General features: G+C 39.8%; 1 protein-coding gene across 1 annotated transcript; it reads right to left on the bottom strand.

Moving 5' to 3' along the window:
- Positions 1 to 16,291: 16,291 nt before the first annotated feature.
- On the bottom strand, positions 16,292 to 19,023 carry LOC121616138 (tubulin alpha-1C chain-like). Its single transcript, XM_041950796.1, has 4 exons — positions 18,979 to 19,023; positions 17,623 to 17,845; positions 17,364 to 17,512; positions 16,292 to 17,266 (listed from the first exon to the last, which is right to left on the bottom strand). Exons 1-4 carry the CDS (start codon positions 18,979 to 18,981, stop codon positions 16,292 to 16,294), a joined length of 1,350 nt encoding a protein of 449 aa, XP_041806730.1. The 5' UTR covers positions 18,982 to 19,023.
- Positions 19,024 to 23,988: the final 4,965 nt, after the last annotated feature.

Here is a 23,988-nt window from a genome sequence, read left to right as displayed (position 1 = left end):
ATGAGTTGGCAGCGCAGCTATAGCCCAAATTAGAATTTTTGTAACAGTTATCTTCAGTTGGCAGGTGGCCAAATCAATCGACTTGTATGTAAGTCTTAAATGTGGCAATATTATGTATATTTTCTGTTCTGGTTTATTCATTTCTTCCGCTCCTTTCTGAATCACTTTGCGACATTTGTTTATTGAAATGTCTTTATATAAATGTATTTTTCTTTGAGCCAAACGTTGGAGTGGAAATGTCTCCCTTCCTCCTGAGTCCCAGGAAAAATATATTTCATTTAATTTTTGACATAAATTAAGTGTTGGGGTGGTTTAAAAAAACACACTGCAAAGAAAAAATATTAAATCTTTGCTTCATTCAAATTTTAAAGCATGTCCACGTAATTGGACAACAGGATATAATTATTCTTGATGTACTGTTAGAAATACTGCAGTCTCTATGGCTCAGGGCAGCATTATCTGGTGTAATTCTGCATACTTTCTAACACAGGCATAAACTTGAGGAGAAAGACAAAGTACAAACAATATTTTAGCACAATTAACATCACAGTGGGATATATCACTTGAGAATCTCTTCAGTGATTCTGTAAATAATTGTCTCTGTTTTATCAAAGTCTGTCTACTGAAAAATATTCCAAAAAACATAAGTGCAAAGTCGTGACTTCCACTACAGAGGACATTTATAAATTAGCATTTTTCATATAAAATTAATAAGCTCAGCTGTGAACATTTACTCAGATAAGATGTTTACTTACTTGAAATAATAGAAATATAACATGTTGTTTATTTAATGTTGTAATGTTTTATTTAAAAATATCATGCTTACCATTTTTTTTCCATATGATGAAGCAATTAATATTACAGATCCAAACATCACGTCTTACAATCATGAATTTGCTTCTCTATTGGTAATTTTCTATTTCGTTTTTCTTTGCTAGGAATTCCTGCTTAATTACCTGTTAGAGAGACTTCGCTCTCGACTGGAGCATATTCTGGGACGCATGCCTCTGGATCTGGACTTCTTAGAGTTCACTTGCACACAAGAACTTGTGTTTTTAAATGCGGTATCCAGTCAAGTAACTGTTTGTCCAGCTATTTTAGATTCTTTGACACAGCTGCACAATCTTATCAATTTGGAAAAAGACAAAAAGGAGCAACACATTGCAGTTGTGCAGTTTGAGCAAGGACCAGCTGGGCGACAACGAATGGTCATATCCCCAGAGTACCTTAGCAAACTTTTGGAACTTAATTTGTCTGTTCCATGTATAGCCAAACTTTTGGGGATGTCCACACGCACAGTATACCGACGCATGGCTGAGTCTGATCTCTCAGTAAAGGCATTAATTACAGCACTATGAAGAGTTAGATCAGTGTGTGAGAGAGATTAAATCGAGGGAGCCTCACTCTGGATATCGCATGATGAAGGCCCTTCTGCAAGCCAGAGGACTGAGGGTGCAGTATGACCGTGTCAGAGCCTCCATGCACCGTGTTGACACCACTGGTGTCATAACTCGGATGGTCAATGTAGGATGCATTGCTCGACGGACCTACTCAGTTCCAGGACCCCAGTGTTTGATGCACATAGATACAAACCATAAATTGATACGGTAAATTCTTATTAAGCTATCTTTTTGACAAACTACATATATTTAAAAACTATGCAGCAGTTATCAGTAGGCACCATAACATTTTTTTACTGCTTCTTTCATGTTACTGTGTGTACACCATCACAGCTGATCTCTTAAAATTGCATGTCTATTACATTCAGCAACTGTGTGTAGAACACTTATTTACTTATTTGCAGTATGTTATATACAGTTGACCAATTATCATTATTATTTTTTTTTTCTCTTTCAGCTACAACATTGTTGTCTTTGGTGGTATTGACGGTTTTTCCCGTAAGGTAAGTACAGTTGTTTGGACTAAATGTACACATTTCTATAATCATTAAGGAAGTGTCTCTCATGGAGGTATAATTCCATTTATGCTGCAGATAATGTATCTCCGTGCAGCCTCCAACAACCTTGCATCAACCACTCTGGCTTTCTTCCAAGAATCTGTTGAGAAGTTTGGTTTTCCACTTAGGTAAATACATATTTTAAACTAGGAGTTTTTACATTATGTCAGTACAGTCTGTGGCAAAAAGTACATTTACTCAAGTATTGTACTTAAAGATCCCCTTCAGACAGGTTTTAAGGTGTATATGAAATATTTCTCTTTGAGAAATATTAATTAAAATGGATTTTAAACAAACTCACAGAAACTTCCCCGTCAGCAGATGAATGTGAAAACAGCCCTTAGGTGTCAAATTCTGAACTTGTATCGTACTGTACACTGAAACTGTAACTGGCAATAAGAACAAACACTATAATTTGAGTGGAGGAGGACTTTTAAGTTCAAATTTAAGGTACTTGTACTGTACAGTAGTTAAGTATTTCCATGTGATTCTAGTTTATAATTCCCTCCCCTACATCCCTGAGGAAATTTTGTACTTTCTACTCCACTAGATTTATTTGACAGCTGTAGTCAGATGAAGATTTGACACAATGGATAATGAATTTTTTTTCAGATGTCTATTGACAGCTTTACCACTGTACTTTTACTGTAATACTGCATACTATCTCAAAATCACAATACTTCTGAAATTTTACTGAAATTGGATCTCCAATGCATGTTTTTTACTTGTAATGCAGTAATTTTACATTGCTTTATTGATACTTATAGATAAGTAAAGGATATAAATACTTCTTCCACCTCTGAGAACAATGCAATGCCCAAATCACACTACCCCCTACAATTAGTATAATTTGAAAGGAAAAAAAAAAAGATTTATATACATTTTCAGAATTTTAAACCACTCCTGTTGCATTGTGTTAATAAGCAACCAATAAACTGTAACCAAAATTACATAAATGTGATCTTTGAAGGTGTTGTGTGTCTCCTTTAGGGTTCGTGATCAGGGAGTGGAAAACGTGGACGTTGCACGCTTGATGTTTACAGTTCGTGGCACCGGAAGGAGCAGCTTTATATCTGGAAAGAGTGTTCACAACCAACAGTTTGTTCAAGGGAATAGTTACTGTTACTTAAAGCAGCCACCTCATGTAGTGGTAGTATGTTAACATACACTTGTTAGCAGGAGTACAATAATTTGTCACGTTTGCATAGGGGGTAATGACATGCAGTATTTGTGTAACAAGATCTAATTCTAAATATAGTGGGATATGCATAAACACTATAACAATAAAGTAGAAATTCTAAGGCATGGTCTTAACTATTATATCAGTCATTTTATAATTGTGCATGTGTGGATCAAAACCTTTTCATAAAAGTTTTTTTTGTTCTCAATTAAAATTTTCCAGGATTGAGAGGTTGTGGAGAGACGTGTGGGCAGCTGTAACATGCATCTACTATGATGTTCTCCACTACCTTGAAGAAGAGGGCTTCCTCAGCATCGCCAATGATACACACCTCTTCTGCTGTCACTTTGTGTTTGTCCCACGCCTGCAGGATGACCTGGATACTTTTTGCAGTGGTTGGGACAATCATCCGCTGAGAACGGAAAGCAACATGACCCCTAACCAGCTGTGGGAGCTGGGCCGTACATATTACCCAATTCCAGGACCAGATAACACACTGGATTTTCCTGACATTGAGTGGGAAAACAGCGGACTTCAGTATAATGACCACTCAACCATCGTTGTTCCAGACACAGCATGCCCTCTGACTGATGGAAAAATGATAGCTTTAAGAGAGGCAGTTAACCCAAGAGCTGCATCCCAGTCCTTTGGCTGCGATACTTACATTGCTGCTGTTCAATTCTGTGAGCAGTTTCTTGATCTGTGAAAGAACTGATCAGAGAATCAGAAGGTCTTTTGAGTTGAGAGACTGAAGAGACAATGATTCATATTTTGTATTTTTGCAAAATCTGAATGTTGTTATTATTCTTATTGCTTTGGCAAGAGAATAAGAGAAAGGTGCTGCCTAGTAACATTGCAAAAATCAAACCAGTACAGCTCATTTCAATGTATACACCTATATTAATGATCTATTCAGTGTAATACAAGGAATGTTACAAAAATGGCTTTCATTCCCTTTTAATTCACTTGTGTGAATAATATCAGTGCAGAGAGAGAGACTGTTGACAAGGAACATGTTAAACTGCAAAAACTTAAGATATACCACATTTTTATGTGAAAGCTGAGATTGACATGTTTGTACTACTGCAAAGGACTCTCAGTAACAGTGTGGAAATAAATTCAGTATGCAATAAGAACTTCTTGAATGCTTAAAGAGATAATTTACAAGGAAGATTTGTGAAGTACTTCCTTGGGCTAGTTCCCTTCAGTTTTACAAATGTTAAAACAGAATAACTAAGAAGCTTAAAAACAAACACTGAACAAATCTTGTCTGACAAGGGTAAATGCAGGCCACATGACACTCACACAAGACCAAATCCTGTATGGCAAGTGGAAATACAGGCCAGGATGTCATGCTTAAAAGATGTGTAATCCTTGTAGTGCCCTGGGATGCGCAAGGTCTCAAAGCAGGTGGAGGCTGTGGGGTATCTGCTCTCGACCACTTCTACAGAGAGACTTGGTGGTAGAATCTCCCATCTGGTCCAGAATTTGACCAGGTTGGTCAGTTCAGTTGGTGTTGCTATGGAGTAAATTAAAAAGGAATTAAAAATCTATTTTGACTTTATTAGTCATCAGGATAAATGACCAACTATGACAGTAACAGCTTACACTCAACAGAAGATTAGTCAAACCCTTGAGATAAGTGAACAGAAAAATAATTTTTAGAATGAGACTGGTTGGACTTGACTATTGAGTTGAAAACAGTGACATGACTATAAATGCTTTTTTCTTTTTAATCAGGTGGATTTTTTAAAAATAAATGTATGTCATGTTACTGTTTCCAGCTCAATAGTAAATGTATGAAATTCACAAGGAATGTTTAAATAGCTATGTAGCTTTTAGACAACTACATAGCTTTAACAGGTAACCAAATGTTTAAATGGCACCTCCAAGTATCTCTGTAAACCTACCATTAGCAATGAACTGTCGAAGATAGCCTGATATGCGGCATTTGGTGTCAACTGAACAATCATCATCGTCGCTATCCTCATGAGGCCATGTGAGTCGCTGAAGAAGTACCTGCATTGAAAAATAGCATGAGAAAGACTTTGGTCACTTTTCTATCTTAAAATTACATCTAACTTTTGCACTCAATTGTGGGTTGTGTATGTAGGAAAACAGAAATAACAAGAACAAGACTGACAACAGAATAGATGCTGACCAGGTATGAACCATAATATTTGCTAGGAAAATGATATAAAATCAGAATAATTAAAATTAACCTCAGGTCTGAAATGTCCTGCTCCCTCTTTAGGGAAAAGCAAGGCCACTGTGTCAGGTCTCTGGGTCACCAGTGCCCACATTGGGGTTTCGTCTCAGCTGCTTAATTTGCCTTGTGACACGTCCAACTACCTGTTAATAGTAATAAGACAGAGAGGATGAACTCATAACATTCCTTATCTATAAGTAAGATTTAAGATAAAAAACAATAAATCCATTTGAATACATTTATTATGCTTCAATCCACTTGTGAAAGAGGAAATAATACTGTTAATAATAATACCCACTATCTTTTATGTTTCTGGAAAAAAAAGTTTTTTTTGTTTGTTTGTTTTTTAGCTTTCTAATAAAGAAAAGTACAACAATAGAGAAAAGTGCAACAATTTAATTTTGTCAGACATTTTTTTAGAATCTTAGCAATGTGCATTTATGAACAACATCACTCACAGGATAAAAAAACAAGTAGTTTCACTCACAGCATGGATCAGTAGCTTCTCAAAAAGCCATCTCCTGTTTTTCTCAGTTGGGGAAGGGAGGTCCCAGGCAAGGGCCAAGTCCTGGACGAGCTGTTTATCCTTATCTGACAGTATGGATCTCCCTTCAAGCTTCAAGACAGAGGGAAACTAATTAGATAGAAAAATGCATAATGCCAGACATTACAGATGACGACAAATTAAAGGAAAAAAACAAATATCTGACCCCTACTGTGTGGGGGTTCATCCATAGGGGTCACTGAAAATAATGTGAATTACATGCTATGGTCTCTTCACAGTCACCAGATCTGACCCAACTGAAAACCTATGGGAGATGTGTTAGACAGTGCTCTCCACCACCATCTTCAAAACACCAAATGATAGAATATGTTTTGGAAGAAAAATGATCATCCCTCCTTGAGTTCAGAGACTTGTAGAATCATTGTCAAGAAGCAATGAAGCTATTCTGGAAGCACATGGTGGCCCAACACCTTACTAAACACTTAAAGTTGGGTTTTCCTTTAATTTGTCCTCTGTATGTGCACTTGCAAAAAGTAATGATTATGTTTATTAAATAGTGGATCCAAATAAGCTCCATCCTCTATTTATTTTACAGATTTGAGCAGCTCTAAAATCAGGATTTTTGTATACTACTACATTTGCAGTATTACAAAAGTATTTAAAAAATTAATTTGATAAGCTTAAATTAGCCATATATTAATGTCACTCAATAAGGATAATGGATACACAATAAAAGGATACTCCGTTGTACATAAAATCTGAATAACATACAAGCTTGATTGTTTCTCTGATGTCCAGGTCTGGACAGTCCTCTAGTGTAACAGTTGCAGTCTCAGGACTCCCACCAAGCAGGACATGAACAATAGCAGGGCTGAGTCCCGACAGGCATGGTCCTCCATGAAGGAAGGAGTGACCGACCATTCACCCCGCCAGCAGGAACATATCACTTTCCACAAGAAAGTGAGAGGCTGAGGGGACTAAATGGCCAGGCTGTCCTTCAAAGAGCCGTGTACCATTTGAGTTGGCTGTTGAAGACAATAAAAACACAAAATAAAATCCATAAAAAAGTAATAGGCTTCCTTCCAAAGTACAAATATATGCATGTTAATATTGGTCTTACTTGCCATTAGGTATGAATTTGAGAGTCAATAGTTGTCAGACAATACACAGTATGTTAGTACTGTCATGGACTGGAAACTGAAGCTCTCATCAATATAGGCATTATACATTCAGTAGAATCCCTTGAACTTTCATGTTAAAGCAAACCAATTAAAATATAGCATACCAAAATTGATGCAAAACCCTGACTTCAGTTTTTCCATGCATGTTGAGAAAAAAAAGCGAGTTACACCCTGTCCAATTGCAGCATCTCCTGTAACACAATTTAAAGTTTGACAAGATAAGGACAAAGGAAATACTTAAATTATTTTTGGACAAGTGTAACTTGTAATTGGAGCTACCTTCAAGTTTGCAATTCAGAGGTCGTCCCCATTCCACACTAGGTTGCTTGTAGAAGGAGATTAGGGCCATTTTTCTGATGTCCATGCTGAGATGCAAGGGGCTCTCCATTTCAAGAATACGTAGAAAACTGTCAGCACACTGAGATATGGCCTTGGTGGGGTCACTGATAGTTAACCAGCCTAATAAGAAAAAAATAAAAAACAAAAATGTGGTTTCTTGATCTATGCTTGACTGTCGAGACAACAAAAATCTTTAACATGTACATTCAAATCGCAAGTTAGAGCCATCAAGCCTTATTCAGGCATAAACAAAGCATCCTAATAATCACTGACTATATATGTGAAGATTAGTGGGAGAACCAATCTGGCATTCAATCTGGCAACGTTGAGCTCTGAAGACTGTGCTAAGATTTAAAAGTATTATATTTAACATTATTGTAATATCAAATGATAAAGTACACAACACCACACCATTACTTGAGTTAAAATACAGATATTCCAGGTCAAAGTAAAAATATTACAGCAAGGTAATCAATTCATGGTTTGCATCAAGAGTAGGCCATGCTTCATAAATGCCTGTTTGCTCCTTTGTTGTGTTAGGGCTCTGCTCTGCTTGTTAAATAAACTTTTGTTTAAACTGACCATTTGAGTTGGCTGGCCTCAGGATTCCAGGATTCTCCTGGCTACGGCCAGGATTCCCTAGGCTTGGCTGTAACATAAATTGGGGGCTCGTCCGGGATTTGAACCCGGGACCTCTCGCATGGAAGGAGTGGAGCATTTATGTTACAGCCAAGCCTAGGGAATCCTGGCCGTAGCATAAATGCTCCACTCCTTCCACTCCCAAGTGAGGCCAGCCAACTCAAATGGTCAGTTTAAACAAAATTTTATTTAACAAGCAGAGCAGAGCCCTAACACAACAAAGGAGCAAACAAAAGGACAGGTTTCTAACCTTCGTCTTCAAACCAGTCGGGCAAAAAAAAGCAAAACAACTAAAAAGGAAACACAAAGGGATGCTCACGTTTTGAGTTCTTAAGAACAAGGTGGTACAAACACACACAAAATCTGGGGGGGGCTGCTTCTGCCGGTTTAAATAAAGTTGCTTTGTCTTCTGGGCCAATCCGGTAGCTGCAATTCCCTCCCGATCCACCAATCCATGGACTCCACCTGTTTCTGCTCATCTCCTGCTGCTCTCACACATGCACATAGGCTGAGGTGGAGTGAGACACACCTGACATATCTACACATTTATCTACAAATGACCTAAAGTCATAACAATAGATACCTTTCCACACATGAAGAAGCGTGTACCTCAATCAAGTCAATGGGAAACATTTCTGTGCAGACAGGACACTCCTGCATATCCGCTGTTGAGAAATATTGAAAAGTTACAAGCTAGAACAATGTTAATTTAAAGAAAAACAGTTTATGTTGTTTAATACTACACAAAATGCTCACAAAAGCTTTAAATGAAGAATTCTTACATTTTCTGTCTTCAGACTCACTGCTATCTGCATTAGCCAGGTTGTCGTCACTGCCAACGTTCATGACATCACAAGACTTGATGTGTTCTGTCAGGAGTGGAAGAGGAACTGCAACTCCACACTTCTGACACGTGGCTTTTGGCATGCTGCTGAATGCTGCATCAGTTAGTGGTAGGGGATCTGTGCTGAGTTCCTCTTGAATTGGGGCTATGAATAGATTTTTACCCCCACGACTTACAGACTTCAACATCATGCCTGTATAGCCAGTAACATCAGGAGCCACAAGAGAGAATTTTCGGCTACCCCATCCACCTTTAGAAAAGAGGAGAAGAAAATTAGAACTTTCAACAGTTTATTTGATATAGATAAAACTAGAAGTTATGTCAAAGCAACTAGACTTCTAGTCTGACAACAGGCCAGACTGAAGAAGTCAATGATAACAAAACAAGTAAATTTTTTTGTTGACTTTTATAAATAAAATTACAATCAATTAGTTTGCAGTTGCTGATTTGCAGTTAGGCATGACCTAATAAATGTTCACAAAATTCCTTAAATTGAAATTGTTGAATAATAAATGTACAGAGATGAGTTTGAAGAAATCTTTTGAAGTTTTATTTCGGTACCATCTGTTCAAAAATAAAGTAACAGTGTTGTGCATTGCATAATGTGAAGTTAGCTGCCACATATGTACTGTTTTTTATGAGTGAGCAACTGTCAATCTGTGTCACCCTACCTGCAGGTTTGTATAGCAGCCACCCACCAGTAACATCCCCCAATTTTGGAAATAGAACTTTGAGGGCATCACATAACTGTAAGCAAAAAATGGATGCAAGTGTAAGCCTCTCCAAAAGAGAATTAAAGCTCATCATTCCAGCCAGAAATAGCATTTATCACACTGCATGACAAACTAGCAAATCCTTACAATACAGCTAGCCTTAAACAACTAACTTCTTGTTACAACCTCGTCATGTGTTGTGTTTTCATCTAGATGAGGCGGCCCAATCCTGCATGCATATGGACTATTTGCTCCTGCTCTTTTGGGGTTTTTTCACACTGCTTCGGCAACAAATAGAAGGCCACATCAAGTGGTTTAAGTCTCTTGGCAGGAACAAGGTTTGCTGCAGGAAAGCGCCTCTTCCCTCTGCCCTTGTTAAAAAGACCTGGGAAGGATCTATAGAAAAGACAAAAACATGGCACTGTATTGCCTATCTTCACCAGTTTCTTATAAAGTGCAATAGGCAATCTTTTACACCTTCAAATCCCATATATATTTTTTAGTTCATAAAGCAATTTCACATTAGCCTCAAGTTAAACAGGACTTTATACATTTTGAAGAGTCACAAAACATCAGATACTTTCTTCCAAGGTTTACCAACTTAGATTTGAATGTCTGCAATATTGGTAAGAAACATACCATGCAACACAATATTATAGTTACTTTCTGTAAAAGTAAAGAGCAGAATTTTACCTGTACAAATCAGCAGCATCTGAAAATGTGCATACATAGGGCTTGCATTTAAATTGACCTTAAGTCTTTACCTGGTCATTTCCATTTGAAGTGATGGTCTCTCTGTCTGTCTCTGTTCTCTGCAGGATTGTATCCAAAAGATATTTATTAATCATCAATACATCTGCAACAGGTAAATCAAGCCATATGTACATGAACTGAAGTTTAATACTAAACCTCATATCTTGATTTGTTGCGCCACCACTGGCTGAGCCCCTCTCAGACGAACTTATTAGCTGCAATAAGTGCCTGGCTGACTGCACAAGGTCAGCCTGACTATCCTGTCATCACAAATAGAGCACCAAAAAATAAGGATCTACAAGCCAGCGGCACAAAGAGGGTTTAAACAGCGAAACGATAATGACAAGCAATGAGTTTGATGACAGACAGCTACATTATTTGCTGTCCATTTGTGCTATTTTTAAAACTGTTTTGGGTAAAGCAACTGTTAAATGTACTGTCAGTCAAATATTTCTTGTCAGATACTCGCTGCCACAGAACTGTGAGTGACATTACTAGCAGTAACCCATGCAAACATACCGTTAGCTAATTGCTAACCGTTTTAACGGACGCCACCTCATAATACGTTCTGTGCAGATACTGCTCAAGAACTTCTGTTAATGTGCAACGAGTCCGGTAATATCTGTTACTGAATTTTTTGAACAAAAATGGTAAATAATGAGTAAATACACTCACCGAAGGGTCGTCGTTTCTGCCTGCTGTTGCCATAGCTGAGCGAGCTTCACCGCTCTCTGTTTCGGGGTCACAGGTCACAGGTCACAGGTGGAGCGTAACTTGATTGGCTGGTTGTTGAACAATTTGATTCAGGGATTGATTGCTTCTGTTTTGTTACCCGGATGTTGACTCTGAATTTTGACACTGAATTTTCGACAATGAATCTTTGGAGACACTGAATTTTCAACACTAAATTTTTTTTAGACATTGAATTTTTTAGACAAGGAACATTTCCACACTGGCTCCCATCTTTAACAAAATGTAAATAAGAATCATGAGAAAATCATAAAATATAGCACTGCTACATTTAAGAGAACATAAGTACATTACTATTTGCATACCTGCAAATATCGAATGACATGGTCTTCGGCTTGACATGCGCTGATTTTAGGACTCTTCTTGTGGCCTTTGGACGTGGGTGGCAGCAAGTGAACCAACAGCAGAATGCTTGACAAGTCACTGTCCCAGCCTTGGGAAAAAACAGGAGAAAATGTCTGACACATTCAAGTCATAATTTTAAAGAGAAGGAAAGAAAGAGGAGAAACTAACCAGACCCACCTGAGTCGTGCTGTGCAGACAAGAGGTCTTGAATGTGTTCATTGGGGGTCAGTTTTTTGCAGTCTGTCAGGATCCTAGGTTTGAAAAAAGTAGGCCATTTTGCCAAAAATCTGCCCGACACTTCCTCTCCAAACATCATGGTGAAATCTTGGTCAATCTACAGAAGAACACAAATTTTTATACTTATGAAACTTAAAAGTTTATACATTGAGTGACAATTCACTTAATATAAAGAAGTTGTCTTTCTTACCAAGCCAGTGATGTTGAGGAATCGTGGGAAGACATCCAAAACTGTCGAAGAGCACTGCTGATCTTGAACCAGTGTTTGGCGGTACTGAAAAGTAGCCCTCATCTTCTCTTTGATTGCAGATTCGTCAGTTGAATGTTTCAAAAATGATATTGCTTCATGACACTCCTCACCAAGCAGCTGCTTATCTATGTAGAGAAACTCTCTCTTTCTCTTTGGACTATCCTGGTATGGTGTGCTGGTGGAAGATCTCCGGGACTGAGCTGCAGTGTTGCGCTGAACAGTTTTTATCCTCCAGGCCAAGTACCCAGATCCACTCTGTGGGTCATAGAAGTGTTCTTGTAATATTAAAAACATTCAATTGTAGAGTAAGTTCAGACCATATTACTACACCATGAATTGATATACAAGCTTTTCATTTAGAAACTTACATATCCATTGTTCGAGTATGGATCTCTGAGGCTGGGAAATAGAGAGATGATTCCCAAAGCATATTTACTTCGCAGACAGGTGGGCTCCTCCTGAAAGATAAACATGACATTACTACAACAATATCTTTAGTGTTTACAAATTTTTACTGTTGTTAGCTTCATTGAGTTTAAGTCTCTCTCAAACGATTTTTTTTTATCACGTTTTAGCCATTTAGTATTTATCTCTTTCACGGGAGAAAATAAATAAGTTGATTTACTAATGTGCAGTGTCCTAAAATAAGTGTGCTGTTAAAAAAAAATCTGTATTGTGTAAAGTATAAATATGAACTGAAGTCTTACCCATGATTTTCAAGCATGTCGGCCACAAGGTTTACCAATTGTCTCCTTGTACTATCCATCAATGTTTTCACCTTGTGATATTCATCCAAAATAATCTGTCCACCACGTTTACTCTTTAGAGCATCTCTCACCATCTAAGAGATAAAGAATCATAAAGCAAATCAGCAATTATATCCATCACCATCATCATCATTACGTCCAACAACAAACCAGTTTAACACAGTTCAACTGCACAATATATTTGTGTGTGATATTTGATAACTTAGACCTCTTTTGCTGATTCCCGTTCAACATGGGTTCTTTTCCCTCCATTTGTGTGAACAATCACAGTTGAATCTGATGAATCAGAGGATACCGCCAGGGAGTCTTCTGACACTGACACAGATGAGTTGTCTGACATGGGTGACTCCAACGAAGTATATGAAAGATCATGATGAAGCACAACTGTAAACAGTTAAAAAAAATGTATACACAAAAGGAAAAAATAATAAGTTCTTCACAATGCTCTTTATTGACGATCCACTCCTGGCCTGACAAGCCTGAGTCTCACCTGTTGACTTCTCAGTTGCCACCCTAACAGTAAGGTTCCCTGCTTGCAAAAGCTCCTCAAACACATCTGCATCGACTTCTGTCCCTGATTCATCTGTTAAGTGCAGCTCAGTCTCAAGTGGAAGGTCTAGCTTTTGAATGACTGATAAAAAATATTAAATTTAGAGCAATGGAAAAAGTACAATCAACAGAAATTTACTAAACTTGTTTTTCTCAACATTTTAGATCAAGAGCACACGGGGCATTAGCTATCATAAACACAACTCCATAATATGAGACATTTACATATCACATATATTCAGTAGATATTAAAGCAATTAGTCAATTTACACAACCATTCTGGGCTCTATTAAAAGTCATGCCAACCTTTCTGAAGAAATGTGTTGAAGTCGTCATAGCCATCTTCAGTCTCAGCCACTTTGACATACCTCTGCGTTTCTCTAAATCTCACCTTCACCAACATGATGTACTATAGAAAAAAAAAAACAGAAGAAAAGACATCCACACTACATCATCATTTACTGTATGTCCACCGTGGATGTGGAGAGACATGATGATTTTGCCGTGCCTGATTCGACCGTCGGGGTATTTGTTTTGATTTCTTAAGCGTCATTCATGAGTCTCCACCTGGACAACGGAGGCGAGCAGAATAACACTGTTACAGCCTGCCTGCTGTCATGACGGCTAAGATAGTTCTCCTGCTAACAACACAGACATATAGCTACATAAACACAAAGATACATGATCAACTCTTCTCTGTTAGTTTGGCAAAATAACGTCAACTGAAGGAATAAACACGACAGCGACGTTCCTGTTCATATGCATAGATAGCTAAAACACTGTGTAACTTTAAAGTTAGAAAAACTCACCGGCATTTCAGATGTTTATTATTATGGCAGCAGCTGAGGGGGTGTGTGACTCCGGTAACGTTATTAGCTGCGGCTAACGTTAGATTGGGAAGCTAATGTTAAGAATACAAAAATGAAATAATTAAACAAACTACTTCTGCCCATAAGAGCAGAGCTGGTGTGGCTGGCGCGGTGGTCCGGTGTGTCTGTTTCTCCAGGAAGTCTATGGCAGCATCACGCTACCCGGCTCACAGAGCAAGTCTGACATTTAGCAATAGCAGCAGTCTCTGGGCAGGCAGGAGCTAAACCAGCCCCGGCTCTCGAACGTTGCTCCATGGCTTGACATTTTCTTTGAAACTAGACCATAGCTAATTAATTACCGTACGCGCACTTTGACAGCCTACAGATTTTTCCACAGAGAATATTTGGTTACGGACACCTCATGCACGCGCTACTAGCTAGCTTTAACCTCTTACAAAAAATGTGCAGTTATATGCCGTCTTATCCAAACGTGTGGCCTATACTTACGTTAATCAAGTTGTCTATTTTCATCAACACTGGTGTGTAAAAGGAACATTAATGTGCCCTTAAAAAATAATATACAGCAGTCATGCTAATCTTAACATGGGACTTAGCTTAACTTGTTGGAGCTATAGACAGGACTCCGTGACACTTATTATCGACACATATAAAAATATTAATAGAAAGTATTATTAAATCGGCATGACGCCTGATTTACTTACGAAACATACTCCTGAAGTCTGGAGGTGAAAAGAGAGTGTTCTTCTGCTGAGCCCGCTTGAGTCTGACTCCAGGTCATCCCGCACTTTAGACAAACACGTCACAGATCCGTTGCAATTCTGGGAGCAGCACTTTAAAATCAACACTTATAAGTGTTGTTTGGATTTAACTCCCTGGATTAACACCAACTCTTTTGAGGAATTAACTCTCACATAGTTGAATTAAACTAAGCAAGTGTTGAATTAACACTGTATTTTTAACATACAACACCAAGACTGGAAATCTAACACTTTTGATTTTGCTGTGTGTGCATGACGCATTGTTTTCATGCCAAAACCGAAAATCTACAAGCAGTTGACAAAAATCTAGTTTTAATAAATCTCCCATGAGCTCATATTTGGAATACGTGTTTGGCAGATACTTTATTCTGAATCTACCGATGCATTAACGAATAACAGGATTGACAAATCAGCAGATGAACTGGATGCTTAGTGCAATAAACTGTATTCATGGAGGTCAGTGTCATGTACAAGCCATTTTGTTTTGTCTGTTTTTGTGCATTTAATGAAATCAAATAACTGCTGCATTTGAAGAAATGGATTTGTGTGGCCAAACTTATTACAACAAAATTAAATAAAAACTTTTACAACACTTGTAAATGAGTTATGTTTTGGTGAATCAGTCATGTTTTCTTTATGCATCATCACTCTGCCCATATTATGTTTCCTCTTCCAATTTTAGTTTGATAAGTTTATAAATTCATTCCCTGATTTTAATACAATGTCATTCATTATTCAGAAGAAATGGAGTCTAGCAACAGCAGAGTCACGTATTCTTAAACACCGCCTGTCGGCCAGCATGAGACACCCACTATCCCTCCCCTGGGCCAATGTGAATACCACACCCTATTTTAAACCAGACCAGTGTGGAGCCTTGCTTCTTCCCAGGCAGTTCCCAAGTCATGAAGAAAGTACACCTTCAATTGATAAAAGATGTGCAAGTGGTGCACTGTAACACCTGATGTAAAAGTCATTTGGTAGGTAACGTTCAGGTAATTTGAAATTTACAGTGGTCTGACATTTCAGCCTGGTGTGGAGTTCAAACATCTGTTGAACTCTACTGCCCCCAAGTGACTAAAGTGAGCTGAGCAGCAAGACCATCTACAGTCAGAACATTTTAGATCTGAGTGAGAACCAAATTAATATCAACTGATCTAAGGCAGATATGTTACTTAAAGATGTTTATCTGTGGCTTGGAGTGTAATGTTAGCAGAGTAACAGTCCTTTTACAACAAGGTATCACTAAAACTAATGCCATGTGAAACTACACAAACCAGTTTGATACTGCCCAAGATAGCAGCTGCCCTTAGCATTAAACTACAGAGACAGAAGATTCTGCACTTCTATTTAAAATGCTCTCTAATAGTACTTCTGCCCTATGGAAACAGTGTTCAAGTAAACAGTACTGCAGTCAATGAACAAACTTTATTTTTCTACAACAATCTAGGGACAGATCAGAATCATTACAGTGGAATGCATGCCTGCTCAATACTCCTCTCCTTCATCATCCTCTCCAACATTATGAGCTCCAACCTCCTCATAATCCTTCTCCAGAGCTGCCATGTCCTCTCTGGCCTCGAAGAACTCTCCCTCCTCCATACCCTCACGCACATACCAGTGAACAAAGGCACGCTTAGCGTACATCAGATCAAACTTGTGGTCAAGCCGAGCCCAGGCCTCTGCAATAGCAGTGGTGTTGCTCAGCATGCACACGGCCCTCTGGACCTTGGCCAGGTCTCCACCGGGAACTACAGTGGGCGGCTCGTAGTTGATGCCAAGCCTGAAACTAGTGGGGCACCAGTCCACAAACTGGATGGTGCGCTTGGCCTTGATGGTGGCAATGGCAGCATTCACATCTTTGGGCACCACATCACCACAATACAAAAGGCAACAAGCCATGCTTTTGCCGTGGCGAGGGTCACATTTCACCATCTGATTGGCTGGCTCAAAGCAGGCGCTGGTGATTTCAGACACCGTTAACTGCTCATGGTAAGCCTTCTCAGCAGAGATGACAGGGGCATAGGTGGCCAGAGGGAAGTGGATACGGGGATATGGCACCAAGTTGGTCTGGAACTCTGTCAGACCAAAATTGAGGGCATCATCAAAACGAGAGGAAGCAGTGATGGAGGACACAACCTGACTGATCAACCTGTTCAGGTTGGTGTAAGTGGGACGCTCGATGTCGAGGTTCCTACGGCAGATATCGTAGATGGCCTCGTTGTCCACCAAGAAGGCACAGTCAGAGTGCTCCAGGGTGGCGTGGGTGGTCAGGATGGAGTTGTAGGGCTCCAGCACAGCGGTGGACACCTGTGGAGCTGGGTAGACGGAGAACTCCAGCTTGGACTTCTTGCCGTAGTCCACAGACAGACGCTCCATCAGCAGGGAGGTGAAACCAGAGCCGGTGCCACCTCCAAGGCTGTGGAAGACCAGGAAGCCCTGAAGGCCAGTGCATTGGTCAGCCTGAGGACAGAGAGGGAGACACAATGATCACACATCAGATACAGTTCTGTCTTTTCATTTCATATTCAGGACCAAAATCTGCTCTGAATGTACCCACCAGTTTGCGGATCCTCTCCAGCACCAGGTTGATGATCTCTTTGCCAATGGTGTAGTGTCCACGGGCGTAGATCTTGGCAGCATCCTGCTTTCCAGTGATCAGCTGCTCAGGGTGGAACAGCTGGCGGTAGGTCCCAGTACGCACCTCATCTAAGGGGAAGTACCGTACATTATAGGCGGGTTTGACTGGCGGAGGGATTTTTAAGAAGATCCCCCCTCCACCCTCAATATTTATTATAATTTATATTTCATGAGTTTACCGATGACAGTGGGCTCCAGATCCACAAAAACAGCTCTGGGGACATGCTTTCCAGTTCCCGTCTCACTGAAGAAGGTGTTGGAGGAATCGTCTCCTCCTCCAATGGTCTTGTCACTGGGCATCTGTCCGTCCGGCTGGATCCCATGTTCCAGACAATAAAGCTCCCAGCAGGCATTGCCAATCTGGACACCAGCCTGACCCACGTGCACTGAGATATACTCACGCTGTGGAAAGAGGTGTGAAAAAGTTTAGGAATTAAAAAAACACACTTGGCTGGCTGAAAAGCTATCTTGAAAAGCTCTTGTAACATCTGTAACAAACTTAAGTTGACGCTGAAGGCTACTCATCACATGGTGAGAACTTCTCTACAGCCAATGTAATATCTATGGAGGAGGCTTTTAAAAAAAAGGCTCTTGGTAAAGAACCAGATCATAATGACTGAGGTCACCTGATGAAATGTTGCACATTCAGCTATTGATTTGCAGAACAGAAAACCCCTTAATAAAACATTAATCACAAAGAGGTTGATGATTCAGGCATACAGTGCGCTTAAGGAAGAACATCATGTGTTGTGATTAAGAATTATATATCATTTTTACTGTTATATTATTAGGGACACGGGGCACACTCTGAGTCACTTATTACTATCCCGCGTGTTTCTTATTATTATTACTATTATTATTAGGGATACAGGGCAACGTCCCGAGCCAGTGTTATTACACATTTGTCTGTCTGTGTAAACACACACAGACAGACAAATGCATAATGAAAACCCAATCCCCCCCGCCCCCTTGTTGATGTCGTTAGCTCTATTAGCTCTGTGAGCACCGTTAGCTCTGTTAGCACGTTAGCGTTAATGTGATTACAGCTCCTCAATCATTGCTCAGTGAAAGATGATCATGTCTGTGTTGACAGAGATGGTAGATCTATCTATCTATCTATCTATCTATGGAGAGCAAAAACTTCTGTGGTAGAACAACAAACACACCTGTAACGTTAGCTAAAGATTTACACACACATTGACCTCCGCCAACTCGGTCGATGCGCAGACACGAAAACCGGAAATTGGCAGCTGAACTTCAGTTTGGGATGTGCCCTGTCCAGTCAACTTATACTAAAATGACTAAAGTTACAGTTAAAACGACCCACTGAAGGTGGAGTTTGGTGAACAGTCTTTCAACTCAAACGTTTTATGTGTTTATTTTAAACAAAGCTCAAATGTAGACCGTTAATGGGGGTATTTAAATTAATAACGGTCGACGGTTAAACTGCGCTGCCGCTTGACTACGCACTTCAGAGTTTTTAATTGACATGAATCAACACAAAAAGTGAAGAAAAACTATGTTTTCATACTCACCATGTTTCCTGAAGCTGTGAAGTCTGTCGGGGTTGAGCGTAAGAAAAGGGACACGCTAAGTTAGCTCTTTGGCCTTGATGAGTCCTGTGTCTAACAAGTAACTGGTTTTCGCTGGGCAGGGCGGCGGGAATGTGCTGCTGAATCCGATTGGTTTCGGGGATCACATGGGGGGAATCCTATTGGTTAAAATGAACTGCCGTATTCCACTATGAGCGCTGCTGAAAAGTGGGGCAATCACACATTTGAGAATGCACTATGAATATCAATTAGTTTTATGTTCACCTCAATTTTATTAGACAGCAACTTAACTATGTAAAAAAATCAACTAACGTGACGCTGACGTCGTGACGTCATCCCCTGACGGTTAGGACAGACCAGAGCTGCCGGCGCAGCGGATTGAGTTCAGCTGGACCTGACCGTTAAGTATCTGATTTTCAATTAATGTATTTTTCCATTTTAATATTCCTTAGTTGCTGAAGCCAGACATTATCATGAAATATCAGTTTACAAACATTACTGTTGTGACGAAGCCATTCTTCACCAATATTATACCATGTTAAGTGAGTCATGGCCTTTTTTAAGACACTGTGTAGCTCGAACATGCATATGCAGGCATATTTCAAAGTGGGGACCGGTTTGGCAATAAAATTTCAAACTCCTCCCCGTGCTAAGTTAGCCATAGCCATAGGAAAGATGCTTCAGGCTAGCTTTGTATTTGGTTTCAGACCGCGTTGACGTTAGTTTTCAAGGCGCCGGACCAACTCGGCCCGACCCATTTTTAACCTCCACGTCTCTCTTTTCGGCTGCGTGCCGCGTCGAAAATAGCAGAAACACCCCCCCCCCCCCAGTTCAATTGACAGGTAACATTAGTGAGTGTCGGTCATCTTAAGATTCCCGTGGGTCTGACTGTCTTTTGAGCCGCTCTAAACGTGGTCTGTGTGCACGCCACGGGGGTTGGAGTTTTTAGCGCAAACTATCCGAAATGTGGTCCAATGCATGGACTCTTCTAACTAATCAGTCGAAATGAATTGAAGTGATTTAGCCTAATAGTAACAAAGCATGCCTGTATTTATTAAGTTATAGATGCTGTATATACATATTGCGGGAATATAGACTATATACTGTGTATCAACTTGCTGTAACAGGTAATAGCATTTTTAATTGTACTCACTTTTTTCTGCTTATATTACAGAATCAGCCTGGAGTCACAGAAATGCTCATATGAAGGAGGGAGATAGAGGGAGGAGGAAAAGCAGCAGGCCATACTTGAACCCGTGATCACCACCACCACCACCTTGTTGATCTCTGCCCTCTGAGCTGCTGATGTTTCTCATACACCCACAGTAAGGTAACAGTGTATGGAATGGCAGTGCAAGCTCTGTAAATTTGTGGCATCATCGAAGGGGGGACTTCTTAAACACTATCGACTGAAACATGGACATTTTGGTCATGGACATCATCTGCCTTGTATTCATTTGAACTGTCCTTGTTCCTTTAAAACTTGGGGTGGTTTGCGTTCACACTTGTCTAGAGCTCACAAATCAGAGAAAACTGAAAATCAACCAGATGTGATAGCTTTCAAATGTAAAATTTGTGACTCATGCTTTCCAAATCCTAAAGATTATTTTCAACACATTAACTCTCATCTTAAAAGACTAGAAACAGTAGAGTGTGTGTTTGATGGCTGTGAGTTCAAAACGAACATATATGGCACTTATGCTACGCATAGAAGTCGAAAGCACCAATCTTACTCATGTGATGACTTAAAGACTGATGTCATTGTAAAACTTCCAATTTCTACCAGTGTTCAACAGAATGAAAGCCATTTTTCATCAGTGGAATCAACTTATGATGTGGAGTTGGAAACTACTGTACATTCAGATTACGAAGATCATACAAGTTCATATGTGAAAATAATTGGTTCTCTCTCGTTGAAGCTAGAAAGCTTTTATAATGTCACAGGTAAATGTGTAGATGACTTGGTGGAACAGCTCCAGTTTATTTGTGCGTCATCATCTCAATATATTCCAAATTTAGTGAAAAATATTTTGACACAGAATAACTGCACAGTTGACGAAAATGTTATCAGTGAGTTAGTTGAAAAATTACAGCTCTGTAATCCTCTAACTAAAGCCTTTGGTCCTGACGGTCCTTTTCATTCTAAGTACAAGAGGGGGAAGTACTGCATTCTGAATTTTTTTCCACCAAGAACAAAGGAGAATTATACATCACATGTTCAGTCTGTTAAGGAAAACCCTGAACAGTTACATTGTTATGGTGTAAAGAAGGTTTGCCCATTAACAGAAAAGTATTTCCATTTTGTGACGGGGTATCCCCCAGATGTACTTCATGACCTCTTAGAAGGTGTAATACCATTGGAGTTAGCACTTTGTCTTAAAGGATAACTTTTGTTTTTTACAACCTGGACTTTATTTGTAGCATTAAATACGACCATCTAGACACCCAGACAACTTTGGTGGTATTTGGAGTCGTTTTGAAGAAATTAGCCCCAGAGGAGCGGCGCGTATATCCGTATAATGCGAGTAATCGGGGCACCCGTCCGTAGCCTCTATAAACGCATAATCTGCGGCGAAACTCGTTCATATTCCAACATTTTGTTATGATATGCTGGTGCTATTCCCCTCTGAGCCCGTGGTGGCATGTTATCAACATCCAGTGTCTCTAGACAACTACTTCTGACGTGGATGATGTCATTTTCGAGCCACAATGGCTAACTCTGGGGCTAATTTCTTCAAAACAACTCCAAATGCCACCAAAGTTGTCTGGCTGTCTAAATGGTCGTATTTAATGCTACAAAAAAGTCCAGGTTGTAAAAAACGAAAGTTATCCTTTAACCTGTTCATAAAAAAACAGTATTTCACTCTGTTACAACTGAACAATTTAATGACAAAGTTTCCATATAATTGGAACGATAAAACTGACCGCCCTCAACCAATCCCACTAAATCTTTCCTCTCGCAGATCTGTTGGCGGAAACGCGCACGAGAATTGGACACTCCTGAGATTGTTACCATTTATAATTGGTGCAAAGGTGCCATTCACTGAACCTGCATGGCATGTTCTGATGACCTTAAAAGATATTACTGAACTTGCAGTATCCCCTGTTCATACTAAAGACAGTATAAGTTATCTTGATAAATTGATTTCTGAACATCGCCATAGACTGCTGGAAGTTTTTCCTGGCTTTAAGTTAACTCCGAAGTTTCATTTCTTAGAACATTATCCAGATATGATAAAATGCTTTGGACCTTTAGTTTCTGTCTGGACAATGCGCTTTGAGGCAAAGCACAATTTTTTCAAACGTATTGTTAGACACACCAGCAGCTTCAGAAACATTCTACTCTCTCTGGCTACAAAGCACCAAATGATGATGGCTTATCATTTGCATTCTGATGCTATGAAACCTGCATTATGCGTGAGTAAAGTACCTAGTATTCCATTGGCATTGCTGCATGAAGAGACACAGGACTCTTTCAAAAAGGCATATCCAACACAAACCACAGTGGAGCTGACAAGTGCACTGTCATATCATGGAACCAGATATGCAGCTGGGATGATTTTGCCACATGGATCCACTGGTGGTCTACCCAATTTTGTGGAGATCTCACAAATTGTGATTGTGGACAGTGATCTAAACTTCATTGTTAAGTTGCTCAACAGCTGGTATTATGAACATTTTAGGGGGGTTGCTTTGGAGCACTCTGGGAAAGTGACCCTGCTGGGCATAGAGCAACTTAGTGATACATACCCACTGACACCATACTGTGTGGGAGGAAAATGCATGGTCAGTTTAAAACGACATGTTACTGTCCAGTATTAGGTGAGTTAAAAGCCTTTACTGTATTTGTTTTTGTACAGATGGACCCTGTTGTTGTGAAAGTCATTATTGATCATCATAGTGACAAGCTCACACTGTCTTCAGGGATGCCAAATACAGTGGAGCAATTGCATAAGACTGTGAAGGACACTTTTCAGATTCATGAGGAATTCATTCTTCATTACCTTGATGAGGACTTTGGAGATTAAACATAGGTTAAACATAAGGGGACAATCAAAGTGGTCATCATTCCTTCCACTGTGCTCACACTAGCGACACCGGACACTGAAAATGTGGCAAATGCAGATGATGCGAGTGACACTTCCAGCTTTACTTCAAAGACATTGGCTTCGCAGTCATCTAGTTCTGCAGACTACCCGTCAGATGGCACATCATCGCTGTCATCACAAGATACTATATTGTTGAGCCCTCAAAGGGCATTGTGGCCAAGTGAAGTTAAGATTCCACTTTTTTCAGCTGTGACAGAGGCAGTACTGTACAGTTTTTGAAAGATGGCACTGTCCTCAACAACACCGGGGTCAAGTCTGAAATAATGGAAAGGCTGGCAGATTACATGTACAGTTACACTGCACAGGCCTTCAGGTTGGACAGCTTGCAGAAGCCTTAGTTCAAAAACACCCATGTCTAACAGAACCTGGAAGTCGCAACGGATGGATTGGATGGATGTACTGCCTCAAATACAAAATGGGGAATTATAGGTCCAAGTTGAGGAATCTTGGATTTCCTGAAGTCACGTGCAACTCTCTTAAAAACAAGCGTCCTGGTGAGAGAAAACCAGCCAAAAATGTTAAAAAAGCATGCAAGGGGGAAGTGATGTATCTCCCACATTATCCCTCAGGAGAAAGCAGTGAACAACAAGAGGAACAGCGGCTCAAAATCCTCTCCGAATTAAAGAAGAGAGAGAGGGCAACCGTCACTGAATTGATGTCTAACACTTTTGCTCACAGAAGACAGGATGTTGTCAGTCTTCAGCTGAGCATCAGAGAAATCAAAGAAAGGTGGCCTGCCTTGTTTGACATGTCACAGTTGAGAAGAAAAACCTCCAGTACAGTTTGATGCCTTGTGCATCTTGTTTAAATCTAAGTAACTGTAAAGTGGGCCTTGTGCCTTTTTTTTTTTTGTCTTTTTGTATTTTTTCCAGGTCAATGCTGA

Source organism: Chelmon rostratus, chromosome 13 (genome assembly GCF_017976325.1).
Source record: "Chelmon rostratus isolate fCheRos1 chromosome 13, fCheRos1.pri, whole genome shotgun sequence".
In the NCBI taxonomy this organism is placed as follows: Eukaryota; Metazoa; Chordata; class Actinopteri; order Chaetodontiformes; family Chaetodontidae; genus Chelmon; species Chelmon rostratus.
Note: the sequence above shows the minus strand (reverse complement) of the source record. Positions and strands in the feature narration are given on the sequence as shown.

Bases quoted from the DNA above. Each gene is read 5' to 3' on its own strand.
- LOC121616138 (XM_041950796.1), bottom strand. The intron at 17,513-17,622 runs GTAAACTCATGA...ACTTCCCCTTAG, and splicing joins TCTGGAGCCCACTGTCATCG to ATGAGGTGCGTACTGGGACC. The intron at 17,267-17,363 runs GTGGGTACATTC...CTCTGTCCTCAG, and splicing joins TGGAGAGGATCCGCAAACTG to GCTGACCAATGCACTGGCCT.